The sequence below is a fragment of the Physella acuta genome, unplaced genomic scaffold (genome assembly GCF_028476545.2).
Source record: "Physella acuta isolate Inbredline_101_S28 unplaced genomic scaffold, ASM2847654v3 ptg001345l, whole genome shotgun sequence".
Classification (NCBI taxonomy): domain Eukaryota; kingdom Metazoa; phylum Mollusca; class Gastropoda; family Physidae; genus Physella; species Physella acuta.
This window is the reverse complement of record NW_026732860.1, coordinates 1,582-14,139: the sequence shown is the minus strand read 5'-3', so window position 1 is coordinate 14,139 and position 12,558 is coordinate 1,582. Positions and strand designations below refer to the sequence as shown.

The following is a 12,558-nucleotide window of genomic DNA, read 5'->3' as shown; positions in this document are numbered from 1 at the left end:
TTATGTCGCGCTTAGCCACTACCCGAAGAATTGCATGAAAGTAACTCTTCATGCAAACCACTTAGATTAGACAAAATTGCCTTTTTATTCAATGTTTACTCGAGAATCATTGACGTCATATTACTGTGTGCACTCTCCGGCTTGATATTATTTTCTACTACTTAACGTCATATTTCGTTTCCGTATTACTATGCATGTTTTTATTTTGCTTGTGTTTTCTCTACAGCGTTCTTGTCAGATACATAGATAGATACACAAACAGCGAAACTATTAGTATTAATATATTTGACAGATAATAGACCAATGCTTAAATAATTACTAAATGCCCCTGTATCTATAGGAGAATCCTCTTGTATATTTAACAGTAAAAGTGCTGCATCCATAGCTACGGCTTTTTCTTTGAAATCCATATTTTGAATAACCTGTTGAAAATATAACTGTATTAGATTTCTGAAGGCATTTTAGAATGTATAAAATGTTTAGTATATTCTATTTTTGAAAGTGCGGTATTTCAATTGAATGACATAATGCACTGTTTTATTTCAGTTAGTCAAAAAAAATATCGGCTGATTTAGACGATAAAGTGCAGTTAATTTGTTTACTAAGATAGTGTGACTAGCTCTACAGTCAGCTGCCTTAACTTTCCCTACACATGTAGCATGTACCAAGCAGAGCAGAGCTTGGAGTAATAAGGGGCGTTTTAAAGAAAGAGACTGAGCGCAAGTCATTATATTTTTTAATAATGTTAATATTGCTATTTTTTGGCGATCTTTGTTTTGAAAACAAATATTCTAGAGAAAAGAAAACATTTTGATTAATACATTGCAGTTCATAAATGACTTTTGTGAAATACCGAAATTCCATTTGCAAAAAAAAAAAAAATAGTTCACAATAAAATATTTTCAAAATTTGAAAACAAAATTAATTGCTTGTTCAGATGGCAGCCGTTCCCATCGCTCCCATATTTTCAGAAAATGTTCTGATGCATGCACCTATTTGCCCGTAGTTACACTAACGTTGGAGCAAACATATAAATACAATTTTAGTTAAGAGTATTTTTTTTTCCGTAGTATAACTCTTTAACATCATGTATACATTTAATATGCATTTAATGTTACACTACATACAGCTTTTAGACGCATATTGTATATCGTAAACACAAAAGTGTTTGTTTTATCACAATTATGTATATTTTCTTTAATGAAAAAATATTAATTATAATTTCTTGAAAAACAGATTCTCACTTGTTAAAAGCATAATCTTCTTCATTACAAAGATTTCTATCTTTATATTTAAGAGATTTGAATATTTGTTATTTGTTATTTATTTATTCGGTCTATTGTATACGTAAATAGTACAGTATATATTTTGTCTCTACAAAAAGTTAACATTTTAATATTTTTATATCTCTACATTTTTGCGATGTAAAACGATGATGTACAAACACATTTCATATGCAAGCATTTATTAGAATATTTACTTACACTGTACGTGTTGTTCATTGAGAAAAAAATCTTCGCGCCCTTTCTTCGGGCAATGTTATATAAAATGGTAACAACTTGACTAATGATCCATTTAGATTGGGAGTTCTGTAATTTTAAACATTCATATTTAATTAATTGTTTTTCCTACACAGCTAATGTTTAGTAGAAATTTTCACGTATATTAAGTCAGCAGATCATGATTTGGTCCAGTGCTATAAGAAACCGATTAGTACATTAAATTGTTGTGACATAAAATGAAGAGTCTAGAATACTGTTATCCAGCATCAGTATACCAGCCATTAAAGTATAAGTATACACGTTCGGAGAATTGCAGGCTGATACACTTTGAATAAAATTATCAAAAAAGCAAATAGCACACAATGCATTGCTTTGATGATAAAGCTGGGAATAATAGAAATATCGGGATCCAAATTTGGAGCGAGGGTTGCAGATGTTTTTCAAATATGGCTCACATAGGGAAGTGTGGAAGTTGTAATGAGGCTAACGTGTGTAGATAAGGCAATCATCATACAGCAGGCGCAATAAGAATTAAACATTAATCTAGTTGGATGAAGTAATAGAGGAAAAGATGATTTATGTAACTCATTTATTGATTTTTTAAAAAAACAGCTCAGTCTTACATCTAAATCAGCTATAAAACAAACAATTTTAATAAAATAATAATTAAGAATACCATGCTTAGAAATTTCACAAATATATTATTATTAAGCGTGTTATGCAAAAATGCTATCAATTCAGTTAAAAGAGAAATTTTAAAATTATACGCTTATATTTTAAAATTACATTACCTGTACGTCTTTGTAAAGGGTGAGGCAATCTGTAAATGTTTTCACAACGTCCTTCTCTGCCAAACGCTGCAATTACGTGTGGAATAAAATTCTTATTAGCTACCTTTTTGCACAACTAAAATAAAATGTGTTTTTCTAACCGCGAAGTTCTAATGCTTTGTTTAATAAGAATAAAAAGATGTCTGTGCAATAATTACCAAACCAAACTCTGTACTATGATGACTACCGCTTATCAACAGACTCAACATATCACGAATTAAAGACGTGCTAAAACCTGGTGCCCTTGTATCAAGAAGATTTTCATAGTTTAAACATCTCGACGTTATATCTGTAACGATAAAGTATCAAGAACATGTTTCGTTTTTTTTTATTTTAATTTGTATCTTAGTCAGAATTAAAAGTTCTACTCTTGAATTATATTTTTTTTTGTTATTCTCTGTAAATAATAATTTTCGTTAGAGTGTACGTTTGCGCCGCTCACAAAAGTACTGATCGTGTGTCGTATAAGGGTTTGATGTTTGCCATCTATTTTATATAAGGCAAACTTGTGCAGTACATAAGTACGGCACGGCTAGTATGTGGTCAGTTGTTTAAATCTTTCATGCCGATTCCCAATCCCCCACGCGTATTTATCCCCCCTCCTTACCTCAAGTCAATTACCCACCCGAACATAACCTGTATCAGAGAACTGCAATAGGACATTAGCTCCCTCTCAATCAACACCCAGACATTTAGATGAAGAGATAATATAATAATTTGTACAGGTACCGATATAGGCACAGGTAAATAACAGGTACATCTATTGGCATTGGTGTAGCTTCAGGAATAGGTAAGGGATATGAAAAGAGTTAGGGTAATAGGACATTGGATGAGGAAATAAAATAAGGGAATCAGTATTCAATTAAAAATTTTCAAATCAACTAAAATCTTCAGATTCACTATTAAATTTAGGTGTGAGATATTTTGTCTGAGATCGATTGTCCATGGTATCATTTGTCCTGATATATTTTGTCCTGATATCTTTTGTCCGCGAGATCATTTGTCCTTGAGATCATTTGACCTAAGATCATTTGTCATGGAACCATATATATATATATATATATATATATATATATATATATATATATATATATATATATATATATATATATATATATATATATATATATATATATATTACCATACACGTATATTGCCCGGAATTATGTTTGATAATGTCTCTGACCCTTTTATCGGCTGAACTGACAAATTAATACATTTCTTGATTATAACGTTAACTTACGCTATAGCAAACCAACTGTTAGACACACTATTATATTTTAGCTAGATACGGGTATTTTCCTGCCCATACTGTTTCTTGAATCGAATCAATGCAACAGTTTTAATACTACATTTTCGTTTTAATTATAAACATTTGTTTTTCTGTGTATTTCACGAGACGAAAGTTATTTAGCATACCACAATTTGTTTGTACAGTATTTGATTTGAAATTCTGTCCATGCGACTTAAAATGACCTAAATTAAACTAGATTTTTGTGTGGGCTAATAAACACGGCCGTTATTTTAAATTAGAAAATGAAGCACGCATATAAAAGCAACAAGTAAAAATCTCAACGATGAGAAAGTCTGGGACCACAAAGTTTTGCCCAAAATGCAGGTTAAGCCAGCAACATAAAAGAGAAACAAAATGACAAAGTATGTGGCAAAAACTTTATTTACTATTTTACTTCTTAAGATGGACGGAGTGGTCTAGCAGTAGAGAGCTGGACTGCTAACCCGTAAGTCTCGAGTTCGAATCCGGGTTCAAGTCAGTAGACCGTCCCTGAGTCTATCTCTTCATATGTCGAGGTCACAGAAACAAGTGAACTCTACTTCACTTGCCCCATAGACCGTAAGGTTTGAAAGGGAAACTTTACTTTACTTACTACTTCTTAAGATGTAGAATTCTACAGGTAAAATCGAGGTAAAATATGTACTATTGGTAAAATCTCATATACAACGATGTCCGTATTGCCTAAGGCGACTGAACAAACTTGGAGAGACACAGGCAGTGATTCAACATACGAGTAATAACACAGACTGAATGTAAATTACGAGTACAACATAATTATAACTTCTATACTGGTGTTTAGGGTCCATAACATCAAGCTTTTATCATTTGTCAGTCTTGTCACAAAAAAAAAGAACGACATTTATTTATGTAAGCTAAGACACAGCTCTTACTAAAATAAGACGACAAGCTATAAAACTAAATTACCCGCATAGTTAAGATCTAAGAGTAGTGTGAAAAACTTCAGATTATCTTCCGCATTTAGAATAGAGTAAATTGTCCTCAAACACCTCTGACACATGAAGAAATGTAAAGCGTCAAAGTCTCTCATGTTCAAAAACTCTGACATAACATCAGAAACAAACTCCTTTAATTCATAATAGTTTGTTCTCTGGAAGTAAAAAAAAAATTATGTTTTAAAATTCATGTTATTAAATTATTTTTAACATTATTTACAACACAATGCTATTTCATTCGGTCGCTTGTTTACGGGTCAGTCGACCCCTGGTTCGACAACCGACTGACTGACTTCGATCAATTTTTAACCATACGCATGCTTCAGTACTAAGGACTAGCCAGTGTACACACTAGCAAGAGTAAGCTAATTTGATGTGTGGACAGAGACACAAAACAAACAGTCTAGTTCAAATCACTGTCGGGGCCACTAGTACGTTGTGAAAACGGATACGCCTGTACTGGTGATGCAGTGCGTCACGCAACATACAAGACGAAACATCAACAAACGGGTTTTAAAAGACTAAATAAAAAACCAATTGTTAATTATAGAAATGTTAATACTATATACACAATAATTCTAAATATACATACGCTTTTACGCAGACTAAGATATAATGAATATCTAAGAGAACAGAACTAACCTACACTACCCTTTTTGGGAGAAAAGGAAGAAACAGAGCAATAAAACACGCTCTCACATACCTTATAAACTCTTTAAGCAAACAGGTATAAACCGGACTGCACATCTTACAGTACGAGGACTGAACAGAGACGAATATGAGAGGGTACAACGTATAAAAAACATTCACCCACATTCATCACCCTTCACTCTCATATATATATTCATATATATATATATATATATATATATATATATATATATATATATATATATATATATATATATATATATATATATATATATATATATATATATATATATATATATATATATATATATATATATATATATAAACAAACTTCTACTTAGAACTGTGTTAGTATTATGCTTAAAATTATCAAAATGTTTACTTCACATTTTTTTTGCAGAATGTCTACTAAGTGATCCACATACTTAATATTTATTTTTCATACAAACGGTGAATATCTTTCGTGTATCTTTCTAATTTGGGTATTGGTCCCATTTGAACAAGTGTAATTTCGGACATATGTAGGCGAAAATCCGGATCCCATAGTCAAGATTTAACTTTTTCTTTGAACAAGCAAAGTATACACACAGTGTAGTCTCACATTTTTATATCATCGCTCAGATACGCAACTCTGAACTGAGGCCTGGCAACACATAGCGAGTCGACGCTGTACAGTAAAGTAAACTTGAGACCTTTAAGAAATGTTGTTGTTTTTTAACTTACCTCCCAAATATAATAGCTCAATTTTAGAATGTTTATTAGATTTATTAATACACCGCGTGTAGATATATTTATATGTAATTTTATTTTCGAATTCTTTATTAACTACATGCTATTTATTATTATATATAGGACCCACTAAGTTGTAAAAATGGGACCACATCAATCTACAAATTTACAGTGAATGAAAAACAACTTAATTGTGTACAACACGCATTCGACGCTCTTTATCTTAGCTTAACAGGATATGTGTACTTGAAAACACGAATGTGATCCAGATAAGATATGAATCAACATTTAGATTCAACGATCATATAGTTACTTTAGGACATATAAACACAACACCCACAGTTAAAAGTAATATGGCAAACAGGAAATTTAACATTTTCTATTAGACTATGAAAGATACATTGAAAGTATGAAATTTACTAAGACACTTATAGAATAAAGTTTGACTGGCTCTGTTCTGTCAATATCGTCTTCTATATGGTATCTTCTAAAATATTTATAGACAATACCTTATTATTGTCTAGAGTCTCGACGACTTGAATCTGCATATGAGAAGATGTAGTTGCTTACATATTTTGTACTTCGGTATCTTCAGACGCGTCAACCTCTTTTTTTTATGTCGAAGTAAAGACATTCAGTTTGAAATATATGTCTCTTGTTTGGTCCACGTGGATGATGTTTGTTGGCAATCTGAAATGCCTTTCAATTTCTTCCTTTCCCATCCTGAATATTTTTTCTTTACTGGATTTAATTACATTTAGTAACCTCTAAATTAACGAATTATGTTGTCTTAGTCACAATATATTTAGTGGGATACACCAAAGAATCTAAATGGGACATTACTTTTTGATAATTACCTACTATTTGAAACAAATTCTAAAGTTACAACAACGGTCAGTTTTAGTTTAAGTTGGTTTTTTAATACGATATATAGCCTTATTTAAATTTAATATAGATCTAGATCTAGTAAAATAAAATGATGTTTAATATACATTTGCTACTGTTTGCTGCATGATAAAAATCTTGTAATTTACATCGATGTGGGTCTAAACATATTTTTATCAGTTTAAAAATTTGAGTTTTAAACGTTTCCAATAAAGGCGCCAGTTTGATGAAAATAGCCAGAGGGGGAGCAGCTCCACCACCAGCTCCACCCCCCCCCTCCCACCTGCGATCGATATGCCTAGACCCGCTTTTTCTTACATATAAATACATACTTTTACTCTAAGAATAGCCATGCAGTCTGAATATCAGCATCATTGGTAGGTTTATATAAGCCCAAATTTGAATGTTTCCCATACAACAAACAAGTTGTCGAATTGCACAATAGACACCCACGGACCAAACAAAATAACTTCTATACAGCGTCCCATAATAACACGTAATTTTCATCGGATATTATTTTTTTCAAAAGCGAGTTAATATATTGTGCATTTTGGTGTTATACAAACAATAAAAACTTCCTACCTGATTGTTGTGAGACAGAAGAACAGTCTTTATATAGCAATCGATGGATCTGTTGTTATAGAAATCATCGATACACAAAATGTGCAGTATTTGTTTGGATGCATTAGTTTATAATTTTTTGTGATGAGAAAACAAATACACATTGCCTTGACATGTTTCAATAACAATGGTGTGGTGATTTGTATAAATGGTTCGAAAAATTATGTTTAACTACTCTTTCTAAAGCTTTCATATTTACAACACTACAGCCTTAAAGGAATCCCGACCATTCTCCTCACGATCGAATATCGCGTAAATTTCATTTCGACAGTGGGGTAATGAGAGTTTCTTTCCGAACGAAATGAAATTTATATAATTTATATAGAAAATATATACTTTTAACAGTGTCCGCCCCCCCCCCGAAGAAAGTCTACCGCCCCCCCACCCCCGAAAATTTCAAGTGCCCCCCCCCCCCCCCCCGGAGAAAAAAGTCTGGAAGAAACACTGGGGGTAATATCCTACTTAAGCTTATTGCGCAGCGTGTGCGTTTGATAAGGTGTTCATGATCAGATGGGAAAATAGATGGTAATTGTTACTGGTCATGTTCTGCGCCCAGGTTAAATAAGTTCGCTTGTCATAATGGTAATGAACGAGGTGATCACGGGGTATTGAGAAGTGTTACATTTATAGACAAAGTTAACAGCACAGTAGGCCTATGAGTTTACCTGTCTAGTACCTTCTATGTGAGAAGTTATACATTGAATTAAGTCTCGCGGTCAGTATTAAAATATATGTAAGCCTACTGGCGTATGTAATTTGTGTTATTTATAATGTTAAATCTGTGTGACGGTATTGTTTTAAAGTAAATTATAATTTAAATATCACTTCGCTGTTGCATGTATGTAATTTTTGTTTTTTATTTTGCTGTTGGAAATGTCCAGACATGTTTCTGTAAGCTACACAAATTACATACCTTTTAACGTGGCGGACTTCTGCGTCGTTTTGTTCACTGACGGTTGCGTCTCTCAGTTCGTTTTTGGTGACGTTTTGTAAATCTTGTTTTAGTGCTGGTTATTTAATGAAAATAAGAGATTTATATATATATATATATATATATATATATATATATATATATATATATATATATATATATATATATATATATATATATATATATACATCCATTTTCTTCCACGAAATTTATGTCTGCTACTGCTTTAATAATAGTATCTAACACCTTGTCGTGTCCATTTTGAGATGCAAGCATTAAGGCATTCCATCCATGATCTTCAACATGATATGTAAATATATATATATATATATATATATATATATATATATATATATATATATATATATATATATATGTGTATATACATATGGGGCTACGACAAATTCCCGAAAGACACTTGCCCGAATGTCGTTTACCCGAAGGCCGACTTCTCGAATGGACACTTGCCCGAATAGGACCAATGTCGGGCAAGTGTCCATTCGTGCATTAGTCGCATTCGGGCAAGTGTCCATTCGGGCAAGTGTCTTTCGGGAAAACGTCCGGCTCCCATAAATATACAATTATATATATTATAGACAATACAAATATGAATGTATATATAGAACAGTAACATGTCTATATCTATATAAATAAATAAATAAATGTATATATATATATATATATATATATATATATATATATATATATATATATATATATATAATTGATGAATTATATATACCTTTTTCAAATAGAGATATTAAAAAATGAAACATTGTTGTTGATGTCGTTTTACCGATAATTTTAAAGTTCATTGAAGATAACGTATCAATAACATGTTTCTGTTTATTTTCAAATGCAAGAAAGCACACATCAATTAATTCCAACAATAGAGTCGTTCTGAAGCTAAACGTATTGAGGCAATCTTTATTATCATTTTTTCGATCACCTAAAAATGAAGAGTCTTGAGCGATTTCATTTACATAGATTATGTCAGCTCCCTCATTAATAAGACTATCTACCACCTTGTCGTGTCCATGGTTAGATGCAATCAATAAGGCATTATTTCCATTTTGTTTTACATGGCTTATGTCTGCTCCTGCTTTAATAAGAATATCTACCACCTTTTCGTGTCCTTTTTTAGATGCAATCATTAAGGCATTATATCCATCTTCTTCCACGATATGTATGTCTGCTCCACATTTAATTAGAATATCTACCACCTTGTTGTGTCCATTTTGAGATGCAATCATTAAGGCATTCCATCCATTATCTTTCAAATGATTTATGTCTGCTCCTGCTTCAATAAGAATATCTACCACCTTGTCGTGTCCATTTTGAGATGCAATCATTAAGGCATTCCATCCATTATCTTTCAAATGATTTATGTCTGCTCCACATTTAATTAGAATATCTACCACCTTGTCGTGTTCTTCTTGTAATGCAATCAGCAATGCATTCCATCCATTATCCCCCACATGATTTATGTCTGCTCCGGCTTTAATAAGAATATCTACCACCTTGTCGTGTCCATTTAGAGATGCAATCATTAAGGCATTCCTTGTAGCATCTTCCACGTGATTTATGTCTGCTCCTGCGTTAATTAAAATATCTACCACCTTTTCGTGTCCGCTTTGAGATGCAATCATTAAGGCGTTCCATCCATTTTCTTTTACATGGTGTATATCTGCTCCTGCTTTAATAAGAATATCTACCACCTTTTCGTGTCCATTTTGAGATGCAATCAGTAATGCATTCCATCCATTTTCTTTCACGAAATTTATGTCTGCTCCTGCTTTAATAAGAATATCTACCACCTTGTCGTGTCCATTTTGAGATGCAAGCATTAAGGCATTCCATCCATTTTCTTCCACGTGATGTATGTCTGCTCTCGCTTTAATAAGAATATCTACTACCTTGTCGTGTCCAATTAAAGACGAAATCATTAATGCATTCTTTCCAACATATTCCACGTGATTTATGTCTGTTCCTGCTTTTATAAGAATATCTACCACCTTGTCGTGTCCATTATAAGATGCAATCATTAAGGCATTCCATCCGTCATCTTTCACATGATTTACGTCTGCTCCTGCTTTAATAAGAAAATCTACCACCTTGTCGTGTCCATTTTGAGATGCAACCATTAAGGCATTATAATCATTTTGTTTTACATAGTTTATGTCTGCTCCTGCTTTAATAAGAATTTCTACCACCTTGTCGTGTCCATTTTGAGATGCTTCAAGTAAGGCATTCCATCCATCATCTTCCACATGATTGATGTCTGCTCCTGCTTTAATAAGAATATCTACCACCTTGTCGTGTCCATTTTGGGAAGCAATCATTAATGCATTATATTTATTTTGTTGTAATTCATGTATGTCTGATCCTGCTTTAATAAGAATTTCTACCACCTTGTCGTTTCCATAGTGAGATGCAAACATTAAGGCATTCCATAGTTTATCGTTTACATGATGTATGTCTGCTCCTGCTTTAATAAGATGATCTACAACATTGTCGTGTCCATTTCTAGATGCAATCATTAAGGCATTAAATCCATCATCTTCCACGTGATTTATGTCTGCTCCCGCTTCAATAAGAATATCTATCACTTTATCGTGTCCATATAAAGATGCAATCATTAAGGCATTATATCCATCTTGTTTTACAAAGTTTATGTCTGCTCCTGATTTAATAAGAATATTTACCAGCTTGTCGTCTCCATTTTGAGATGCAATAATTAAGGCATTCTGTATATTATTTTCGACATGAAGTATATCTGCTCCTGCTTTATTAAGAAGAGCTACTAACTTTTCGTGTTCATATTCAGATGTAATCATAAATGTTTCATATCCATCTTGTTTTACATAGTTTATATCTGCTCCTGCTTTAATAAGAATATCTACCACCTTGTCGTATTCATTTTGAGACGCAGTCATTAAGGCATTAAATTCCATTTTGTTTAACGTATTGGCCTTTTATGTGCAATGCAGAATGTTACACGCATGTTGTTTCCTTTTTCAGATGCATCAATAAATGTCGCACGGATGGTGTTCAAAGTTGCGTTTCGTGTTCAGACCAATTATATATCTCTTTATTCACGTGAAAACTTGAAAACGAATTCACGAAAACAGCACTCATATCATCAACTGAAATATAAATAAAATTATATATATATATATACAATTATAAATAAAAGTATTAAAAACATTGTGTAGGAAAATAAGAAAATGGTGAAACAAATACAGCAAAATACTTGCAATAAATTGATTTGACACAAAGTCAATTATTATAAAGAAAGAAGTAATTTAAACAAAAATAGTTTATATGGAAACAACGCTTTACGTTTTACCAGAGGCGATTTGTATATAAATAGTATGATAAAATATTCTTAACTATAAATACGTATTGAACTCAGGTTCTAGAGCAATCCACAGTCAAAATTGAATCAGTCGGCGTGACAATGGATACCATACTAACATGCTCGTCCCGCACGTTGCCGCGGGAATAGAAGAAAGTCCCTGTGTCGTAGCGTGGGTAGATTAAATTAAATAAGACTTGACTGTTAGAGACTAATAAGGACGGTGTAAACATGACGGTAGACGATTTGGTTCGAGAGTATGTGCCCAAGTTTAATAAAATATTTGTGGCGTGATTGTGACCTGAGCGTGACGCAAAATGTTACCGATGACGTAGGACGCAGGAGTGAGGACAGTTGGGGGTTAGCCATTGTAGGAAAAGGACGTCATTTTATATTGTGTAGTATTAGTATTTAATAATAAAGTTAATTCCATTTTATGTTCGAAGTTATTTATATCATTAACTTAGTGTCGTCGGAAAATAAGAGTGTTCCGTCCTCATCACATATTTATAGTAATGTAATTGGAGTGATAGTTACAGGAGTAGTCATCAAATAGATTCATATAGCAACGCATACATTTCCCTCACCACATATTGTTGGAACACATAGTGGTTCTTAGTTCCGATACAAGAAGTGGTGTTTTAAAATGATCCGAGTTGACCAGAAGTGAAGTTTGAAACAGATTCGAGTTAACCAGAGGTGCTGCAAGATCATCGATAGGAAGCAATGATAAGTACCTTCCTCTAATTTTTTTAAAGTAGCCGGGATTGTTTTGATCCTGTGCTTGTTATTCAGTAGTTTTTC

At 32.6% G+C, this 12,558-nt stretch overlaps 1 protein-coding gene across 2 annotated transcripts in view; it reads right to left on the bottom strand.

The window, feature by feature from the left end:
• The window catches only part of LOC131958613 (uncharacterized), a 265,579-nt gene extending 254,050 nt beyond the window's left edge, over positions 1-11,529 (bottom strand). For both annotated transcript variants that reach the window (XM_059323739.1, XM_059323738.1), the window contains exons 1-8: positions 9,139-11,529; positions 8,379-8,472; positions 7,427-7,475; positions 4,551-4,734; positions 2,491-2,621; positions 2,294-2,359; positions 1,485-1,589; positions 320-422 (exon numbers count right to left, since the gene is read on the bottom strand). In XM_059323739.1, the coding sequence (XP_059179722.1) occupies positions 320-422; positions 1,485-1,589; positions 2,294-2,359; positions 2,491-2,621; positions 4,551-4,734; positions 7,427-7,475; positions 8,379-8,472; positions 9,139-11,350 (2,944 nt within the window). In that variant the 5' untranslated portion in view covers positions 11,351-11,529. The remainder of the gene's footprint in view (positions 1-319; positions 423-1,484; positions 1,590-2,293; positions 2,360-2,490; positions 2,622-4,550; positions 4,735-7,426; positions 7,476-8,378; positions 8,473-9,138) is intronic.
• Between the last annotated feature and the right edge of the window lie 1,029 nt (positions 11,530-12,558).